The sequence below is a fragment of the Bufo gargarizans genome, chromosome 8 (assembly GCF_014858855.1).
Source record: "Bufo gargarizans isolate SCDJY-AF-19 chromosome 8, ASM1485885v1, whole genome shotgun sequence".
Classification (NCBI taxonomy): Eukaryota; Metazoa; Chordata; class Amphibia; order Anura; family Bufonidae; genus Bufo; species Bufo gargarizans.
This window is the reverse complement of record NC_058087.1, coordinates 111,140,213-111,163,121: the sequence shown is the minus strand read 5'-3', so window position 1 is coordinate 111,163,121 and position 22,909 is coordinate 111,140,213. Positions and strand designations below refer to the sequence as shown.

Below are 22,909 nucleotides of genomic sequence, written 5' to 3'. Positions count from 1 at the left end.
GCATCCATTCAGAACGGATCCGTTTGTATTATCTTTAACATAGCCAAGACGGATCTGTCTTGAACATCATTGAAAGTCAATGAAGGACGGATTCGTTTTCTATTGTGCCAGATTGTGTCAGTGAAAACTGATCTGTCCCTATTGACTTACATTGTGTGGCAGGATGGATCCGTTTAGCTCATTATCATCAGACGGACACCAAAACGCTGCAAGCAGCGTTTTGGTGTTAGTCTCCAAAGCGGAAAGGGGACTGAAGAGATGCAAACGGATGCATTCTGAGTGGATCCTTTTCCATTCAGAATGCATTAGAATGCAAACATCCGTTTTGGACCGCTTTTGAGAGCCCTGAACGAATCTTACAAACGGATAGCCAAAACGCGAGTGTCAAAGTAGACTTAAATGTATGAAATAGCAGGCACCCCATGGTGGGGAGCGGGAGCCATATTTAAAGACCCGACCAGCGCCATGCTAGTACGGTGCTGGCCTGGAAGGAGTTAAACAATTTTTATTGTATTTTTAATTTTCCATATCAATATCTATACTTAAGCAAAAACAATATAATCCTGCAGTCTTTGCACTTGCCTCTAAGCCTATTAATAGGTGCTACTTCTTGGTCTGTACAGATCACTTTACTGCAGTTTTCTCCTTGTCTGTCATTCTAATCCTGACTGTAATGTTATCTGCTCTGTGTATTCACAATAGGTGATTGTAAAAGCTTATTTTTACTTTCCTTTTACAATGACTAGAGATGAGTGAATCGAAGTTGACGAAGTGAAATTCTATTCAAATTTCAGGAAAAATTTGATTCGCACTGAAGCCGAATTTCCTTGTGCTTCGTGGTAGCGAATTGTATTTTTTCTAAAATGGTTGCTGCACGTGTTAGGCAAAGAACTCTGGAAACAAGGGAGCACCCACAATGCCATGCATGCAGCCAATCAGCAGCCAGCCAGCCCCTTTGATGTCACAGCCCTATAAATAGCCTCAGCCATCTTGGATTCAGCCATTTTCCAGTGTATATAGTGCAGGGAGAGACGTCATCTGGAGCTTCATAAATATGCATATTAGCCTACTTAACATTATGAACAGCGCCATCTATTGGATCCATAGTCTTATTGCCCGTAGAGATGGGAAGTTCGGATCTTCGATTCATGAATCGAATCTTTGGCTCATTCGCTGAGCTAACAAGAAGCAAGTGAAACGAAGCTTAGGCTGCGCAATGCGCATGCGCAGAAGCTTCGATCCACTTGCTGACTTGGCTTTTGGTCTGAGTCAGGAAGATTATTCTTTAAAACCCTGTGTGTAAGCGTCCATTGACATGTCCATGGTGTGTTGCGGACCCGCAAATTGCTGGTCCGCAACACACCCGGCCGGCACCCGCTATAGAAATGCCTATTCTTGTCCGAAGTTGTGGACAAGAATAGGACATATTCTATCTTTTGCCAAGCTGCGGACCGGAAGTTCAGGGCCGCGCTCCGCGGAAGCGGAGAGCACATAATATGCTCTCCGCTTCACGTCCGGGCCCATAGAGAATGAATTTAACACTGGGGTAAATATAATTAAAATGGAGGAGTAAATGTATCTCCTTGAGAAGACAATTTGACCCTAAAGGGTTAATTCAACCTGTAATCTAAACTGTGTGTCCTGTCACTTCTCTTATCTCTCTGCTGACTGCTGCCTGTCCCTTAACCTCATCACTGCTGCAGCCTGGTCATCAGCCTCAGTGTAAACTGTTCGAGTGACTCACGATTCTTTTAACTCAAAGAATCGAATGAGTATACAGACTCATTCGATTCTTAGACTCCCTGTACAGTGTGTGACTCAGAGCTGCTTGCCTGAGCTCTGATTGGTTGCAGGCCGGGGTGGGCGGGGTTGTCTTGCACTCTAGGATCAGATTACACTCCTCCCTGCTGCGGTGTCTCTCTGCTCTGCTATCTGCCTGCCTGGTTTATCAGCTGGAACACTGTTTGCAATATCTTGTCCTTATTTATGCAAATTAGCTTACTTGACAAAACATTAGGGATCGACCGATTATCGGATTTACCGATATTATCGGCCGATATTCAGGATTTTGAACGTTATCGGTATCTGCATTTATTTTGCCAATATTCCGATAACGTCCTGGGAACACAGATCGCGCTGCTGACAGCGCTCTCCGTGTTCCCTCAGCAGCAGCACAGGGGAGAAGGAGCAGTGTCTCCTCCCCCTGTGCTGCTGCTGCCGCTCCAGCCAATGGGAGGACAGGGGACAAGAGGAGGGGAGGAGCTATGGCCACTGCGCCACCAATGAAGATTAATCTATCATTCATTCATATACAGGAGGCGGGAGCTGCAGAATCACATAGCCGGCTCCCGGCCTCTATGAGCTGTAGCTGCGATCTGCGGTAGTTAACTCCTCAGGTGCCGCGGATCGCAGCTACAGCTCATAGAGGTCGGGAGCCGGCTATGTGATCCTGCAGCCAGCTCCCGCCTCCTGTATATGAATAAATTAGAGATTAAGCTTCATTGGTGGCGCAGTGCGCCCCCCCCAAGCCCCCCAGTATCAGACATTGGTGGCGCAGTGCGCCCCCCTCCCCCCCAATATTAGGCATTGGTGGCGCAGTGCGCCTCCCCCCCCAAGCCCCCCCAGTATTAAGCATTGGTGGCGCAGTGCGCCCCCCCAGTATTAAGCAGTGGTGCGCCCCCCCTCCCCCAAGTCGCAGTGCGCCCCCCACAGGATTCCCTCTCCCCTGCATCTCCGATCGGAGCCCCAGCAGTGTAATGCTGGGGCTCCGATCGGTTACCATGGCAGCCAGGACGCTATTGAAGCCCTGGCTGTCATGGTAAGCTCCATGCTGCTGTGTGCACAAAGCACAGAGCAGCAGGGACAGTGTGAGCTCCTATTCACCCTGATAGATCTCTATCAGGGTGAATAGGACAAGGGCTCTAGTCCCTAAGGGGGCTAAAAGTTAGTTAAAAAAAAAAAAAAAAAAGTAATAAAAACACCAAAATATTAAATATAAATGAAAAAGAAAGATTTACAAAAAAATAAAAATACACATTAACAATAAACATTAATTTTCTGCAGATTTGTGGGAATTTTTTATTTTTTTTTTCAAAAATGAAAATTCCCAGAATATCGGTATAAATTATCGACTATCGGCCTGAAAGTTCACAAATTATCGGTATCGGCCCTAAAAAATCAATATCGGTCGATCCCTACAAAACATTATAGAAAGGTTATTTGAATTTACTGTATTCAGACAATTAGAAAACAGAACATTTTTATGCAGCCCTCTTAAGCAGTGAAAGAGGAGTTAGCTAGCGTAAAAAAAAAAAATTACTATTGTTTTCACCCCAATGGTAACAACTGGTGCACAGGACCCCTAGAAATCCAAAATAGAGTAATATTGAGACTTACTGGCTTTCTCCTTTTGGTTTGAGAGCTAGTTTAATATGTCTCAGGCTGCCATTGTGAGGTATGCTAATGTTACTTGTCTCCCTGATAGGACATTGGCTTACACCTTGCTTATGGCATATAGCCTTCAGTTAAAAAAAGAACTGTTTTATGTTGTCTTTTTTGTTATTTTCTTATTAAAAAGTTAAAAATGGAGCTAATAATAAGTGGTTATTAATATTAGGTAAAGACAAATAAAAGTATTTGTTTGTCCTTTGTGTTTGTTTGTCTGTTATTTATATACACTTATGGGCACATCTGTGTCAGTATTGTAACCAACAGCAATGTATCTCACTCCTGTTGTGACCAACCCCCAACATTGTCCATCTATTGTTATCAAGCTGTGATGGAAGAAAGAAGCACTACACCTTTTGTTATCTTTGTTTTGTTTTTCTTTAGAATGTTTGAGAATGTTTAGGGGGGGGGGGGGGGGGGGGGGGAGGGTTTGGTGCTGGTGACTCTAGCAATTCTGTTTTATGATTTATTTTTTATTCTGTGTGTTGATACATCACGTTACCAAATTTATAAACTTTAATGTTTTACTACTCTTTCATCATAAAATCCGTTTTGTGCTGAATAAATTTGTATTTTGAATCGCCATAGACTAAATAGATGACATCCTGATGCAAACTGGACAGATTTCTTTCCATTCAGAATACATTGGGATATGCCTGATCAGTTATTTTCCAGCATAGAGCCTCCAGAGTCCATGTGACGTAAGCCAAAACGCAGGGATGCATGTCCGCGTGACACCAGTCCATGTGACATAGGCCAAAACGCGGGGATGCGTGTCCGCGTGACACCAGAGTCCATGTGACATAGGCCAAAACGCGGGGACGCCATCTCTATGTAGGAGGTAATATTAACCCATAAGATTGTATATTACACTGGAAGGTTTTATACTAATGATTGTATATGGTGACGTATGAACATATATTGATGAGGATGTATCACTTTACCTGGGGAGGGCTAATCCAACCCATAGGGCACTATATAAGACACATGTTTGCTAATTCATTGTATTGCTTGAAAAAGACAGAGGAAGGTCGAAACGTTGCATCACCTTGCTGTTTTTTTTTTAAATAAAACCACCACTGGATTTTCTACAATGGCGAGTGCTGCGGATCTTTTTGTACTCCTCATGTCGCTGCCACATCATCACTCCATGACTGGGCCACTGTTTTGCCTTTCTGGCCTGGTTGACATAATCCTTTATTTGACCCTCCTTTTGATCTGTTAGAAGGAAGGAAAAATGAGATGCACAACGGACCCTGTCTATATAGCAGCTGTAAGGCCTGTTTGACATGGTCCCTATTTTGCATGAGAATTGGCTTATGATTTGGTAGCCAAAAGGAGTGGGTACAAAACACAGAAGACATGCAAATATTCCATTCATGTGTCATCTGTGTTTTGGATCCACTCCTGTTTTTTTTTTTTTTTGGCTTTAGCAATACTAATGGATTACTGAACAAATGCTGACCGAGTGAAGGCGGATGCTCAACAGACAGGATCTGTTTTTGGGGTGTTATTGTTCTGAGGGATCAGAGGAAGGGCATAATATTCAGAGACGTAAACAAACTTACTGCTGACACCCTCTCCACTCTGTCAGGGGGGGTCTACTTGTATAAACGTTTAATAGAATAAGTTCTGTAGAAATCTACGTGTAATAAGCTGACGACGGTGTAATAGGAGTGCACTCTTTCACGCTATAATAGGATCTTGGGCCTCTGCATGATTCTTTATACCTGGCGCTAAAATTGACCTGTAAGTCTGAGTTCACACTTGAGTAATTTGGTCAGTTTTGGCCCCATAACTGCTCAAATAAGTGAAGTGTGCAGTGATTCTAAGAGCGACGCCTTTCATCTGTGTCATACTAACTCACAGTATTGTTTTACTACCACAGCAGACTCCCTATGCGTGTTTCTGCAAGACAGTGTTCTACACACTATACAGGCTCTCTGCAGGCAGGAAATAGCTGTTTTTTTTGTTTGTTTTTTTTTTTTACGTTATTTGACGTAAAAAAATTGGATCGAATCTTTTTGGAAAATTCGGCGAACCGACCAAATTGAATTTTTTAGACATTCGCTCATCCCTAACAATGACTTCTGCAAAGGTCACAGAGCAAGTCTGGAAAACTCTCCCATATAAGTCAATGAGGTCCCCTCCAGTCTGTGGGGCTGCCATAAAGCAATTTTTTTTATTTATTCTTAATGCCTTCTAAATGCTGTTAAGAATAGCTCAGGCAAAAGTTCCACCCCCATATTCATGTTCTGGAAATAGAATAAATCTACCATATCCGAAAATAAAAACAGACTAGAAAAAAGGATGTGTATTACTATCTGGTTTTAACTGGCATGTTCACATTTTTGGTGACACATTCCCTTTTAAGGCTGAGGATGAAGTGTTCAGATTGATAGAGTATATTCTCATTTTGTGCTTTGAGACAAAACTTTAAACGCTTTCAACAAAGCCACTGTAAATTCACATAAACATACCGTAATTGAGGCAATAAGGCTCGGATCACACCAGCAATATCAATTCTGTTGTTCTGCTCTGTTCTGCAGAGCAATGAAAATTAAGGATTTACCAGGTCTAGCACATAAACAGAGCTAATCAACCCCAATGACTGTATCGGGGCCTTTGGTTGTGCAGAAAATCAGAGTTGTGATTTATCATTGACTTTTATGAATCTGTGTGTAGCACACAGTTGAAAATTAAGGTAGAAAAAAAAAATTATAAGTGGACACCAACTTTCACCCGTCAAGATTAATATTTAATATAATGTATTCAAATTAGTTTTTGTAGAATTTGTCATTTTTTGACCTACTACAAAGTTGTATGTACTTTTTTTTTTTTTTTATATAGAAGTTTAATTTGTAAATGTGAATGTTTCTTTTTTAGGGAACATGCCTCATTCAATGTCTCTCTAGCCACAATTCTGTTTCATGGACTTCTGTCACAGTTGGATGATCAATATAGCAGATTTTCCTTGGAAAGCAACTTCTTGTTGCAGCATAACATTCGGAAAAGCAAACGCAATCTACAGGTGTTGTATAGTTACATTTTTACATATCACTTTGTTACTAAATTACCAGCATTAGAGGTGTGTTTACATGACTTTGTTGTGAAAAAAGTCTGTGTTGTCCTTACATGTTTTTGTTCTCCTGCATAAATAGCATATATATATAATCTACACACCCATAAACACTTACAAGCCAAAGGATCCACAGTCCTTAGTGTAAATGGAATACAATTATGGACTACAAATATCTCTATGTACACATATAAAGTCTACTGGGATACATATACTTTTATACATACACAGAGGGCACACATAATATAACTTTTTTTATTTTTTATTTATTCATTTTCACATATATTATAAAAATCCAGAAAAAGAAAAAAAACAATACACTATCATACAAATGCATATTACATAAAACACCTGACCCGAGAGAGTCAAAAGAACCACCTCATCAATGAACATCCAACAATCAGTCAATAATAAAATATCAGAAATTTATTAGACACCAACAAACACACATTTAAAATTGTATACAAATAGAACAAAGTGCGGTATACAAAATAATATAAGTAACCGACACAAACAGAATCCACTGAGCGTCCGCTCAGTGGGGACATGAAATGTAAATCAGCTGTATATAAAATGTCCTATGGACAACATGAGGAAAATGTAGAATAAGTTCATGCTGCTGAATGAATAAAGACAGACCAAAATGAGATCAAATATCAAGAGCCAAAAACCCACATAAACAGCTGGTGCAGTGGACATGGCAACATGAGAAACGCCCAACGCGTTTCGCCGGCACAGTCCGGCTTCCTCAAGGGTAATGAGCTACATGTTGGAGTGTCAAATAATATAGAGCAGTCAATAAAATATAATAGTATTCACCTGTGCAGTGGAGATAATGGAGGTGGTGCAGCAGCATGTCAAACACAGCAGTGAGCCATGAACCAAATGAAGGAAGGTCACATGACCAGCAGTGAAAGGCAGGTGGAACGCGTGATGCGTTCCACCAGCCCAATCACTGCTGTAAAGCACAAATGGAGCAATAGAGTAAAATGAATTAAACTCAACAAAAGAATATCGCAGAGGTACTTATTACTATGACACACATGCATCGGCAACCGAAATGAATAGAAATAAATCGGACCGCTTATTCCGAGGAACGGAAGAGCCTCTGTGATGATCGTAAAACCGGATGTGCGGGTAACACATGACCGGAAGGGAAGAGCCGCAGTGGAACGCATTGTGTGCTCCACAGACATGGGTGGGACGCTCGATGCGCTCAATAAGCAAAATAAATAGCCACGGACAGCACACTGTGCGTAGAGGGGAGTGTAGGGGAGTATAGGAGGGGTATGTTAAGCCCTGGGGATGACTGCATATGCCTGAAACAAACGTATATTATGTCTATATATTAAATGTTGAGTATACAAAAATATGTACATAAATATGAATATACACATACAGCAGGGGCCAATAATGAATAATTAGTCCATAGTTATGTTAATATATAAATAACAAAATTTTGTGAAAGAAAAGATTATTAAATTTGTGACATCACTATAAATGCAAAAAATTATAATCATAAAAAATTATGAAGCATATTTGATAAAAATATATAATGCAATACATACGCTGTGAGAAGATTAAAATAGTGATAATTGATGAAGCTAAATAAATATATTAAAATAAAAGTGGCAAAGTGTATACCGGTAAGTGAAAAATGGTGAAGTGATGTGCACATGCATCAAAGTGAATGAAAAAAAAATAAGAGAAAAAAGAAAAGTGCAAATCAAGTGAGTGAAGGTGAAGCTGTAAGGAATTAATTATTATATACATAAAATAATGGAAAAGGAAATAATTTTTTATTTTTTTTATAAATAGAGCGGTGTGTGTGTGTATGTATGTATGTATGTGTGTATATATATATATATACATACATACATACATACATACATACATACATACATACATACATACATACACAAACCGGATTCCAAAAAAGTTGGGACACTAAACAAATTGTGAATAAAAACTGAATGCAATGATGTGGAGATGGCAAATGTCAATATTTTATTTGTAATAGAACGTAGATGACAGATCAAACGTTTAATCCAAGTAAATGTATCATTTTAAAGGAAAAATAAGTTGATTCAAATTTTCACGGTTGGGACAAGTAGCAATAAGAGGCTGGAAAAAGTAAATTTGAGCATAACAAAGAGCTGGAAGACCAATTAACACTAATTATGGCAATTGGCAACATGAAGTGGCAGTGTCTCTCAGAAGCCAAGATGGGTAGAGGATCACCAATTCCCACAATGTTGCGCAGAAAGATAGTGGAGCAATATCAGAAAGGTGTTACCCAGCGAAAAATTTCAAAGACTTTGCATCGTCATCCGAAGATTCAGAGAATCTGGAACAATCTCTGTGCGTAAGGGTCAAGGCGGTAAAACCATACTGGATGCCCGTGATCTCCAGGCCCTTAAACGACACTGCACCACAAACAGGAATGCTACTTTAAAGGAAATCACAGAATGGGCTCACGAATACTTCCAGAAACCATTGTCAGTGAACACAATCCACCGTGCCATCCGCCATTGCCAGCTGAAAGTCTACAGTGCAAAGAAGAAGCCATTTCTAAGCAAGATCCACAAGCTCAGGCGTTTTTACTGGGCCAGGGATCATTTAAAATGGAGTGTGGCAAAATGGAAGACTGTTCTGTGGTCAGATGAGTCACGATTCGAAGTTCTTTTTGGAAATCTGGGATGCCATGTCATCCGTACCAAAGAGGACAAGGACAACCCAAGTTGTTATCAACGCTCAGTTCAGAGGCCTGCATCTCTGATGGTATGGGGTTGCATGAGTGCATGTCGGCATGGGCAGCTTGCATGTCTGGAAAGGCACCATCAATGCAGAAAAATATATTCAGGTTCTAGAACAACATATGCTCCCATCCAGACGTCATCTCTTTCAGGGAAGACCCTGCATTTTTTAACAAGATAATGCCAGACCACATTCTGCATCAATCATAACATCATGGCTGCGTAGGAGAAGGATCCGGGTACTGAAATGGCCAGTCTGCAGTCCAGATCTTTCACCTGTAGAGAACATTTGGTGCATCATAAAGAGGAAGGTGCAACAAAGAAGGCCCAAGACGATTGAACAGTTAGAGGCCTGTATTAGACAAGAATAGGAGAGCATTCCTATTTCTAAACTTGAGAAACTGGTCTCCTCGGTCCCCAGACGTCTGTTGAGTGTTGTAAGAAGGGGAGATGCCACACAGTGGTGAAAATGGCCTTGTCCCAACTTTTTGGGGATTTGTTGACACCATGAAATTCTGATTCAACATATTTTTCCCTTAAAATGGTACATTTTCTCAGTTTAAACTTTTGTTCCGTGATTTATGTTCTATTCTGAATAAAATATTAGAAGCTGGCACCTCCACATCATTGCATTCAGTTTTTATTCACGATTTGTATAGTGTCCCAACTTTTTTGGAATCCGGTTTGTAAGTACCTCTGCGATATTCTTTTGTTGAGTTTAATTCATTTTACTCTATTGCTTCATTTGTGCTTTACAGCAGTGATTGGGCCGGTGGAACGCATCAGCCTTTCACTGCTGGTCATGTGACCCTACTTTTTCCGGTTCATGGCTCACTGCTGTGTTTGACATGCTGCTGCACCGCCTCCATTATCTCCACTGCACAGGTGAATACTATTATATTTTATTGACTGCTCTATATTATTTGACACTCCAACATGTAGCTCATTACCCTTTAGGAAGCCAGACTGCGCCGGCGATGCGCGTTGGGTGTTTCTCATGTTGCCAGGTCCACTGCACCAGCTGTTTATGTAGGTTTTTGGCTCTTGATACTTGATCTCATTTTGGTCTGTCTTTATTCATTCAGCGGCCTGACTTTATTCTACATTTTCCCCATGTTGTCCATAGGACATTTTTTATATAGCTGGTTTACATTTCATTGTGTCGGTTACTTATATTATTTTGTATACTGCACTTTGTTCTATTTGTATACAATTTTAAATGTGTGTTTGTTGGTGTCTAATACATTTCATATATTTTATTATTGACTGATTGTTGGATGTGCATTGATGGGGTGGTTCTTTTGACTCTCTTGGGTCAGGTGTTTTTTGTACTATTTATTTTTTTTTTGCCACCCTTTTGCACTCCTTGGACCATTTGGTGTGCCCCCTGTTTCTTTAAATTGATACAAATGCATATTATTACCAAACAAATCCCATACCTGCCCACCACCCATAAGGGGGGGGGGGGGGGTGGGAACGACGACCGTATATACCAGTATGCCATTGATTCCATATCTGCTCAAGATGATCTTTTTTTATGCCCTTATTATGCCAGCTTATTCTTTCCATTTTTGTCATATCATATTATTACAGGGTGGATTTGATTTAAATCAAACTGATTTAAATCACTAGTCAGTAAGGCTTGATTTAAATCATAGTTTTTTACATAAAGATTCATATTTGGACAATTTTTCTGTTATACTTAGGAAGGAGAAAAATATGTTTCTTTGGTCATCTTCATCACAGCACATCTCATGATGTTGTCTCATTCGGGCCACCAGGCCTTGCATTTATTTGTTGCAGTGTTTGCATTTTGCACGCATGCCTGCCTTACCGATAGGTAAAGGAACTTCATTAAAATATTGCCAAACTGGGTCTCTTTTACGGCCTGCTGCCATTATAGTTTTTTTCCTCCAAGGAAAGAATGTGATAAACCTTAGGTCATACACACAAAAAGATCCAAAGACTTGTCTGTGAAGGTTCTCATTTTGTCACCACCAGACATCTGAGAAGCTCTGACAGACGTTCTTCAGAACCTCCTCCTTGAGGTTCCTTTTGTTTTGCTTTCGTTTTCTCATTTCATTAGCCTCTCTCAGCTGTCATGTAGTTGCACTGATTGCATCCCTTTAAATCCCTTCCCATACTGCATCACTTTGCGGTTTATACAACTTCCTGGAGTGTGTGCATGCTGGATGCTACTACTGAGTCTTCAACAGATAAGTTTTGTTCATTCATTTGTGTTTTCCTGTTTGCTGGATCCCAGGTGACCCCAGGGCCGGTGCTACCATAAGGCAGACCAAGCGGCTGCCTTAGGGCGCACCCTGGGGAGGGCGGAAAAATGTGACATGGAGGGGGGGAAATGTGACATGGGGGTCTTATAGCTGACATGGGGGCATGATGGCTTACATGGCGGCATGATGGCTGACATGGGGGGCTGATGGACGGGGGCTGATGTCTGACATGGGGGTCTGATCTGAGGTCTGATTAACATTGGGGGTCTGATTGGGGCTGTTAGCTGAGGTCTGATTAACATTGGGGGTCTGATTGCTGGTCTGACCTGAGGTGTAATGGAAAATATTTTTTTCTTTTTATCCTCCTCTAAAACCTAGGTGCGTCTTAGAGGGCGAAAAATACGGTCCTCAAACCAGCAATTGTCTGAAGCAGAGATAAGATACCAGGACCACACAGAGGCCAGCTGCTGCAGACGGGACCAGGGCCAGATGAGATGCGAGGAGGGGGGGGGGGGACGACAAAATGTAGCTTTGCTTGTGTTGGCAAAAATCCTTGCACCGGCTCTGGGTGACCCTGACTCGTTGTGTCCCCTCACTATTATAGGGTGTTCAGGTGTTATACAGTCGAGGAACGAGGATATGCGATCATCTACCATTGAGATTTTTGCATAGGCTGAGCTGTTAGGGAGAGAGCCAGGTCTGTTGCAGGGCTCTCCCTTTGGTTCCTTAGTTTTGGATGCAGTCAGTCGGATCTTCATTTTGTGTCTTCTAGTTTTCTGTACACCTTCCGTGACACATTTATCCAGGTCATGGTATATCTGCTTCATTACGGTTTGCTTGCAAGTGACTGTCATCACATGGCAGGTTTCCTTTTGAATGCACCCCAAGCAGTTTTCAACAGTACGGAGGCAGCACAGGTGTTCTCCACTGGCTGTCTCCCCATAAATATTACTGATATATCAACAGCATTCAAAGATGTACAGAAAACATATAAGCAATATGTCAGAGCTCAATGGGAGGTAGCCAGTCTAGAAACATACCAGCAGCAGGGCCTGGTGTTTAGGGGCATGAGAATAAATATTGTCCCCCACTCGCACCAAGAAGATGCCACGTTTATAAAAGGTTGGCAACAACTGCTAACGGAGAACTCACTGCGTATGCAACAATATCTGTTGGACTTCGAAAAAGTGTCACTGGCAGATACTGCCAGGAAATTAGAGCAGGACATCTCCCAGATTCAAAATCTTAGGTCTCATCCTGAGTTTGCCACACAGGAGTCCAGGTTACAAAAACATATTGAGTCCTTCCAAGTTGAAATTAAAGAAAGGAAGCACAATAAATATATTAGGGACAAAAGGGATTTTGACACTGGTCAGATATACCACATAAGGTCTAATACGAGTAACCAATCAAAAAGATATAACATCAACAGACAAGGAGTATCTCAGTCAGACCTCTCGGAGTCTGATTGGTCAGGATCGGAAGGCCGCCCGGTAAGGTATACTGCTGAGTCCAGGTGTAAATATCGAGGTCGTGGCCAGTCGAACCAGATGAGGGCACCTAGCCCCCAGATAGGTACAGGTGGTACATCAGGTCAGATATGGCAAGAAGCACAAGGATCTGTTCCCTTCACAAATGCAGCTATGACAATAGCTACCCCAGGTATAGGAGTCAGCTCACAACAACAGGGCCAATCATTGCCTCCTGTATCATCTGGGTCTTTCTGTCCTCCATCTATGCCCCTGCCGTCTACAACAGTGCCCATGAATCTACCTTCTTTTTTAGGTCAAGGCCCATCTCTGAGGGACAGGGAGAAGTGGGCATACAATGCCAGAACATAAATGACCCGTTAAGGGTGATTAATCTTTCAAGCTTCTCCCTTAGACCTGAACACCTTAGGGTAATAAGGGATTGTCCTTCACACCTACACCTCCCTTCCACTGTTTTGACTGGGTTAAGGATATAAACCTGTTTGCTAGAAGGCTTGCCCTCCATAAATTATACAATCAGCAATCTAGAGAGTGCCAACGGATCCAGACCAATGAAAGACAGGCCCTAGCCATATTGGAATCATTGGACACCCTTGATGAAAATGCCCAAGATCTAGTTGAAGCACCCCTTTCAACATTAAAACCTCAATCTAAGTACCCCCCCCCCCCCCCCGTTCAGTCAGTATGGTAATATAGATACCTTCGTACAATTAGTAACAAGGGATTTAAAGACTTTGAGTACCAAAATACCCGCCACATATGCTAATGTTGCGGTGGATGAACAACGGGCCCTAGAAGAACTTAGTCAGAATGAAGAACTGATAATTAAACCTTCTGATAAGGGGGGGAACATTGTCCTAATGGACAAACAGTACTACAAGAAGATGGTGGAAGATTTAGTCTAGCAGAATGATACCTATCAAAAGTTGGATAGCAATCCCACTGAGAGGTTTTTAGGAGAATTGAAGGTCATTTTGACCACAGCAAAGGTAAACAAACTGATCTCAAAAGATGAATATCAATATCTCTTGAAAACACATCCAACGACTGCCACTATATATGCGACTCCAAAGGTGCACAAACAGAGGCGACCAGTGCCGGGTAGACCAATAGTGTCCGGTAATAATAGTTTAACAGAGAACATCAGCCAATATGTGGATGGATTTATTGCTCCTTTTGTCCCCAGTTTGCCTTCATACATTAGGGACACTAAGGATGTGGTCACCAGGCTCCAGGACATTCAGGTCACCCCAGAAACTAAATTGGCCAGCCTCGACGTTGAGGCTTTGTACTCAAATATTAGGCATGACCTGGGGATTGAGGCAGTATCCACTTATCTTTCAACTAAGAGTATTTAGTTTTGCGCACATAATGAGTTTCTTTTAACTCTCCTTCGATTTTTACTCACACACAATTACTTTCTGTTTAACGGCCACTATTATTTACAATCTGTTGGGACCGCGATGGGAAGTAAATGTGCACCAAATTATGCTAATTTGTTCTTAGGGTGGTGGGAGGATACTATTGTTTTCACATCTGATTTATCTGATTTTACACAACACATATTATTTTGGGGTAGGTACATCGATGATGTACTGGTACTTTGGGAAGGCACTATTGAAAAATGTCACTGTTTCGTTGCAGCACTTAATTCTAATGCCATAGGTATGGCATTTACGTCAGAAATACACGAAAGCACTATTAATTTTTTGGATCTGAAACTAGTCCTGGATCCTGATGGCCACATTCGTTCAGAAGTCCATCGTAAGCCCACAGCAACGAACAGTCTACTAGAATGGAGCAGTTTTCACCCTAGGCCCCTCAGGAAGGGCATACCTGTTGGCCAATATATCAGGGCCCGCAGGAACTGTTCGGACGAAGCAACCTTTCAAAAAGAAAGTAAGATCCTATATGATCGGTTCCGAGCTAGGGGCTATCCTAAAAAGGTGCTACATCATGCATTTGCCAGGGCAAGTAATACCAGTAGGACAGAGCTCCTGACTACTCCACCCAAGGATTCCAGCAAACAGACAATCAGGTGCATTGGCACCTATGATGCTCAAAATAAAAGAGTATGTGGTATCCTTAGGAAGCACTGGCATGTTCTGTGGGCGGACAACGACCTGAGGGCAGTGATTACACAACATCCAAGTGTCACCTATCGGCGTGGCAGAAATCTAAAAGACGCTTTAGTCCATAGCTTCTTTCGTCCGGTTCCACCTAAGACCACCTGGCTGAAATCAAATCTAGTAGGTACTTACCCGTGTGGTGACTGTATTTTCTGTCCGCTCGTCAGGAAGTGCCGGTCTTTTGTCAATCCTGTTGATAAAAGAGAGTATCAGATCAGACAATACATCAATTGTAAGACCACAGGTATTGTCTATGCCATTGAATGCCCTTGCTGTAAGATTTACGTTGGCAACACATCCCAACAGTTTAGGAGAAGGATCTGTCAACACATTAGTAGCATCAATACCTCGGCAGATACCTCAATCTCCAGACATGTGAGAACCCATCATGGTGGTAATTATAGGACACTCAAATTTTGGGGTATCTGTAAAAAAATCTTTGGGTGCAAGGAAAGGGGACCTGGACGTGCTTCTTCTACAAGAAGAAACCAGGTGGATATATCGCTTGGACAGTCGTAGCCCAAAGGGGCTTAATGAAGGCTTTGCATTTACTGCCTTCTTAGAAATATGAGAGGAAAATTTATTATCTTGTGGTTATTTCACATGTAAATTCAGGAATGTTAGCTCACATTGAGGTCTGAATCAGACGTTGAGACAGACTAGTATCTATGACATCAGCATTGGATTGATATTTATATGGATTTAATATTTTATATAAGAGTTACAACATCTACTTTCAAACACGTATCTAATATTAGCGACAGGTCTGACATCATTGGGGTGGATAATACAGCCAGGACACTTTACAACTGACATCAGGAATATATAGGTGAGCAATAGTGTGATATAGGCAGGTTCAAATAGTACTTATAATCCTGCCTACTATAATTACATGACTGCCAGTGGTTTTTAATAAGAAACTGGTTTACTAATAAACTGTCTGCAATTAATATATTGTCTGTAATCATTATATGCCTAAATACAGTTATTTAGTACCCCTTGGTAGTAGTGTGAATGGTTTTGTCACCAATACTATGTGGGTATCCATTTGGGACAGCCTGGGATCTGTGTCAGGCGATTGAGTTTTATCATTTATCCTATACCAATGATTTACCATCTGTCTGTTGATGTATTCTCTAGCCCTCTCTTGCGAATAGGAGGGTTCTGAGTCGGTGCGCAGCCCGTTGCTGCGCAACTCATGCGCAGTCGTACGTGCGGCATCTTGCGGTCGCCGGCTCGTCTGCGCATGCGCCGCATCGATTGGTCATCAATGATGACGTAACTAGGTGGCGTCGGCGGCCTCCCCAAGAAATAGTGTATGCGCCGCAGGGTCAGCGCACCAGCAATGACGCGGCCCTCCTGTGGTGACGGCGGCCTCCCTATGATACGGCGTTTAGTTTTAGTGTCGGATTTAGATTGGCTGAGGTTTTGACCTCCCCCATGAAGGATAGGTAGCTAATACCTGTCAATCAGTATGTTCACTACTTCAGGCTCCGGTGTTTGATGTCATCCATTGCTGCCCATTACCCCTGAGGAAGCCAGTGTTACTGGCGAAACATGTCGGGGGGGCAGAGTTAGGTTTTAATGTGCGGTCACCTCTCTACTGTGTAGCTTCCATGAGTAGTCCGGTTGGATTACAGATTCACCACAGATAGTAGCTGGTAGCTTTAGGAGAAACAATATTGTCATCCACGTTTGGATTAATAGGCAGGAGATAGGCAGTATCTATATTTGCCTGGGTGTACTGATGGTACAGGTCGCACACCAGTACACACATGTAGCAGATGTGAAAGCAAGGCAACTAGATCTTACTGCAGCTATAAAGTGTAAACGTGGGAGGGCAATTAAGTCCCCCTCACGTATTCAGGGGTAGGGATTGTGCACGTCCCCCCCTCCTGCCTTCACCTTTTTCTTTTCTTTTTTTCTCCTAAGTTACTAAGCCAATGTCAACAACAGTGGTTTGGTGGCTGTGGTTTTAATATCCTATTTACTTTTCTGTTTCAATGGTCGGTACCATAATGTTCTATGCACTTATTTAGGTTTTAATGCATATCGAATAAAAGTGATATATTAATTCGACTTGGGCCAAGATAGGTTTATTTGCCTACCTAGGCATCTGTAAATAAAGTGTTTAATTAACCTTGCCCATGTCTGGTCCTATAGCTATCTATATCTGTAAAGAATAAATCAAGGCAACTGGACGTACTGTAGATTTCGTGAAAACGTTTCACTCGTTCTTCCAACGAGCTTTCTCAATTCTGAGTGACTGTACAAAAATTCTGGGACTAAATGTGTAACTGAATCAACATTTGGTAATTATACCCAGCATTAGGTCAAAGGTGTTGATTCATTATCCTAATTGGAGTCAGTAGGGGATAAAGACTTCCCAGAAAAAGGTTTCAAGACAGCATTGTATGTGGCAGACAATAGATGCTTAACCCCCCGCCTCTATTCAAGCTTGGCTTCTCCATTTTTACGTAGATGGCCTCTTTCACGTACAATGCTGTCTTGACACCTTTTTCTGGGAAGTCTTTATCACCTACTGACTCCAATTAGGATAATAAATCAACACCTTTGACCCAATGCTGGGTATAATTACCAGATGTTGATTCAGTTACATATTTATTCCCAGAATTTTTGTACAGTCACTCAGAATTGAGGAGGCTCGTTGGAAGAACGAGTGAAACGTTTTCAAGAAATCTACAGTACGTCCAGTTGCCTTGATTTTTTTTTTTAACTTGTTTTATTGAAGTTTAATAAAGGGCACAAAGCAAGGCATAAAAAAAAAATAAAAGTCACAACCCGTGCAGGGGAGTTCCAGGCTACATGGTGTGTTACATAAAAGCAACATATGAGCAAGGGCGGTATTATGGAACAGAAGCAGTCACATCCGTATAAGCATAACATTGTATTCCATGAAGCACTGAGCAGACACTGAGTGCACTACTACATAATATCATGGGTAGATCATGCGGATCTTATCTACACAGAGTGCATGTGCATGGGTTGCAAGGTCAGGGACGAAGAGCACCACTCCCCCCATACCTTCTGAAACTTCTGCGGGCACTTTCTATGAGTGTATACTACTTTCTCCATAGACATAGCTTGATTTACCAGCACTTTCCACTGATTGACAGTAGGAGACCTGTCAGCCATCCACCTCAGTGCTATCGCCTTTCTAGCTATGAACAGGGCCTCTCCCAAAAATACCCTCTGATGGTGTGTCCACTGCTCCTCATCTAGAACTCCTAGAATGCAAATTTTAGGGCAAATAGCTAGCTGAACAGGGACCATTGTTGAAAGAACGTCCACAACCTCTTTCCAAAAGGCCTGAAGGTAACTACATCCCCAAATCAAATGCCAGAAGTCGGCCCTTTCCTCCTGACACCTATGGCACCTGCTGCTGGGAGACTCCCCATTCTATGTAGTCTTAGAGGGGGTAAGTAGCTTCTATGGAGTATAAACTGCTGAATTAATCTGTTATTCACTGAAGGGGAAACCTTAGTGGGCACCAGCAGAGCCTCTTCCCAATCCTCAGCATCGAGTGTAGTAATGGAGGCTCTCCACTTCGCCTCTACATCCAAAGGGTGGAGTGCCATGCGTTCCCCCAGCAAGTGAGTATATAACACAGAAATTACACCCTTAGGGCCCTGTGACCTCAACACCCCTATCAAGGGATACTTAGAGATGTTCCTACTCGCCCCGCTAAACTGAGCAGTTAGGGCATGCCGCAACTGAAGATATCTATAGAAGTGAGTGTGGGGAATTTCAAACTTCTCCTGCAATTGCTGTAGAGACCGTAAAACGCCTCCTAATATATAAATCCCCCAAGGACCGGATCCCATGGCCTTTTCCAAACCGTCACTCCCTCCAAATTCGCCAGGTGCGCAAACATGGGATTATCCCAAACAGGAACAGCATCAGCATCAGGCAAATCCTTGTACGAATTAAGTTTGGCCGCCTTCCAGACTTGGTTGGCTAGCTTGTGGGCAGGGAGAAGCCTACCAAGCGCCTGGTTAGGGGACTCCAGCACAGGCCACAAGGTGGCAAGATTAAGATACTCTTTCATCCAGTACTCCGGCCCCGGCAGCTCCCCATGCCGCTATATACTTCAGCTGACTAGCTAGGTAATACAGAAAAAAGTCAGGGAAGGCTACTCCACCATGAAGTTTAGACCTCACCCCAGACAAAGGCCGCTGTCATTGAGTGCAGCCTGTCAAAGAAGGCCTTAGAGACTGGGGCACATGCGTGTGACAGGAGATAGACCCTTCGGAAGTAACACCGTCTTGACCAAATTCAATCTGCCCATTACTGAAAGTGGCAATGACTTCCATGTCTTAAATTTGTCAGTGAATAGAGATTCTATAGGGTCTATATTTCTTGCCACGACACATGGGGGTCTCTAGTAATCACAATACCGTGGTATTTAAAGTGATCCACCACTGGCAAATTAAGTAGACTCCCGGGCCAGTCATGTGTCCAGAGAGACATGATGGCGGATTTCGTCCAATTTATGTGCAAGCCCGAAAAAGTGCCAAACCTCTCTATCACTTCCATTGCACTCTGGAGAGTTCTCTCGGGCTCATCAATAAACGGGAGTAAATCATCAGCATAAAGCCCTATTTTCTCTACTCTATTCCCTCTGGAGATCCCCAGAAAGGCCTCATCCTGTCTAATGCGTAGCGCAAGATTCTCTATCACAACAGCAAACGGTAGCGGAGAAAGGGGGCAGCCCTGCCTGGTACCCCTGTGAAGTGCAAAGGAGTCAGATTGAGTGCCATTCACTAGTATGTTAGCTTTAGGTCTCTGATACAGTATTTCAACCCAACTCACAAACTGAGGACCAAATCCGAATTCTCTCAAGATCTGCAGCAGTAAGGGCCATTCCACAGAATCAAAGGCATTAGCAGTGTCGAGAGACGCCAGGGCCCTTCTCCTACCTTCCGCCGCCCCGATCTGCGCTATAACCTGCACCCTTCTAATATTATCAGAAGTCGTGCTGCCCGGCATAAATCCGGCCTGATCCTGATGTATTATGGAATTTACTACGTTATTCAGGCGGGAGGCAAGGAGTCTAGTCAATATCTTGTAATCTAAATTTAATAGTGAGATTGGCCTATAAGACCCACATTCATTTGGATCCTTGTCTGGTTTCAATATTACTACAATGGTGGCATCATACAGGGTGTCAGGTAATTGATGTCGCTGAAGCGACTGAGTACAGTTTAAGGGGTCCCAGGATCTTGCTATATCTGGCATATACTTCTACAGGGATCCCGTCCGGGCCTGGCGCCTTCTCCTTAGGGAGGTCCTGAATAGCTAGCTGAATCTCCTCTAGTGATAGGTCCACATCCAGCAGACGCCTGTCCTCCGCGCTAAGTTTAGGGTGGGACACCTCAGCAATATAATCACACAGCTCCCCATCCGTATATTGAGCTGCGGAGCTATAAAGCGGCTGATAGAAGCATCTGAAACTGTCTAGAATGCCCTCCACTGATTCCGTCAGCTGCCCCTCAGAATTCAGTATGCGCAGGACCGGGAGAGACATCTAGTTAGTTCTTGCAAACTGGGCGAGGAGCTTACCCGCCCTGTTCCCAGATTCAAATGACTGCTGCTTCATGAAGAACAACTTGCGCTCGCTTTTCTCTTTAATGTGCAGCATGTAGGATCGGCCCCTCGCCATCCATTCAATTCTATTCGCCTCTGTGGGGTCTAAACAAAAAGAGGCCTCTGTCTCCCTACCTTTGGAGTGCAATTCAAGCTCCTGGCGAGCAGTACTCTTTTTCACATAAGAAATTAGGAGGATTTCAGGCAGCCCCTCAGGTAGGCCTTCAAGGTGTCCCACAATAGCAAGCCCTCCGTCTCATCCCCCTGCATCTCCAAGAACACCTCCAACTGATCAGGAATCCTATCATTCTGGGTAAACAGAGTGAGCCAAAAAGGATGAATCCTCACCTTACCTCCCCTAGAGGCGGCGCCAGGAACATTCAGACGTGTTACAATCGGAGCATGATCTGAAGGGCCTTGTGGCACATAGGCGATATCAGGTGTGTGTACACCACAGCATTGCCCAAAGCATAGTCAATTCTGGATAGCGCACCTCTAGCAGGGGTGAAGCAGGAGTACTCGCTCAGCCGCGGGTTCCTAAGTCTCCAGAGATCTAGGCAGCCCAGCTCTGCAGCGACTCTAGACAGCACAGTGACAGAGGAAGTCTCATCTATCTATTTCGGGTGCACGGTGCCTATCTAGCTCCTCTACCATGACCATGTTAAAATCGCCCATGCAGATTAAGCGGGCCGAGGGGTATTGTGCTGCAAATCCCAATGTCGTCTGCAAGAGTGAAACCCTGGCCGGAGGGGGGTTATATAGATTAATAATAACGTAAGGCACATGATTAATGAACCCATACACCATTAGATATTGCCCCTCAGGGGCTGCAACAGATTGTTGCGGCTCCCATATGAGGCCCTTGCGAACCAGTATTGCCACTCCTCTGGAGTGCGAGGTGCCGTACGCTTGCAGAGACCATTGCACCCATGACTTAACTATTCTGTGCCCAGTGTCTGTCGTCAAATGAGTTTCCTGAAGTCCCAGTATGTGAGGGCAATATCGCCTGACATGCGAGAATACCGCAATCCTCTTATTCGGTGCGCCCAGGCCTCTCACATTCCAGGACATCATTACTTAAGAACCCATAGCTCAATCACCAATACATCTCCCATACCAATGAGGATCACCCTGACTGAACCAGTGGGATTTTCCCTTCTCCTAAGGAATCTCTTCACATCCCGTGCCCATGTTAAACACACAGATGACCATGCCTTAAACAACAGTAGAAACATATAACATAACATATATGATGAACTAACCGCTCTAGATATACATCCAGTGCAAACATTAATGCGTTAGTTTCGTGGCAACGTGTTCGGGGACCGGTACGGCAAGATAGGTGTTCAGGCCCATGCCGGTGGCCGAGCATTCCCTGTACATGTAGCATCACAGCTGTAACTATAAAAGGAGCATCAAATAGTGACATATAATACGTAACCAGACCCATTTTCAGTTGAGAAGGCGAACAACAAGAGCCAGCATTATAATTCTTAGAGGCCTGGTAACTGAAAGTGTCCCGCAATACACAAGTGAGGGGTAAGGTGTAGTATCACAGACACTTGAACATAAGGTACCCATATTACTCAGTGCAGCACCACATAATACTTGCGGCAAAGTCCCAGCATCCCGTGTAACGCGGTCTTGGGCGCCTAGATAGCCAGTCCTCTGCTTTCTATGGGTCAGTGAAGAAAAGTGGTCTATCCCCATCAACCACACGGAGACGTGCTGGGTAGGCCATCGAGTATTGCAGGTTTAATTCGCGGAGACGTCTCTTGACTGAGACAAAAGTGGCCCTCTTCTTCTGTAGTTCAGCAGAAAAGTCCGGGAATAAAGATACGTTAGCATTGTCATACACCAGCGATCCCTTGCTTCTCTCCTGGCTGAGAATTATGTCCCGATACTTCCAGTTGAGCATACCGGCCAGCAGGGGCCTCGGCGGAGCTTCCGGGGGAGGCGGTCTGGCAGGTACCCTATGCGCCCTTTCAACCGCATGCGCGGCCGAGAACGTGGCATCGGGGAACTGGGCCTTGAACCAGACCTCCAGGAAATTGGCAGGATCCCGTCCCTCCGCTCTCTCAGGTATACCTAGGATCCACACGTTGTTGCGGCGGGCCCGATTCTCCAGGTCGTCGCACTTCTGCCGCCATAATCCCACAGATCGCTCTAC

General features: G+C 43.3%; 1 protein-coding gene across 2 annotated transcripts in view; it reads left to right on the top strand.

Annotated features, from left to right (window-relative positions):
• STAT1 (signal transducer and activator of transcription 1) overlaps window positions 1-22,909 on the top strand; it is a 1,065,817-nt gene that overhangs the window by 91,450 nt on the left and 951,458 nt on the right. For both annotated transcript variants that reach the window (XM_044304320.1, XM_044304319.1), the window contains exon 3: window positions 6,334-6,478. In XM_044304320.1, the coding sequence (XP_044160255.1) occupies window positions 6,334-6,478 (145 nt within the window). The remainder of the gene's footprint in view (window positions 1-6,333; window positions 6,479-22,909) is intronic.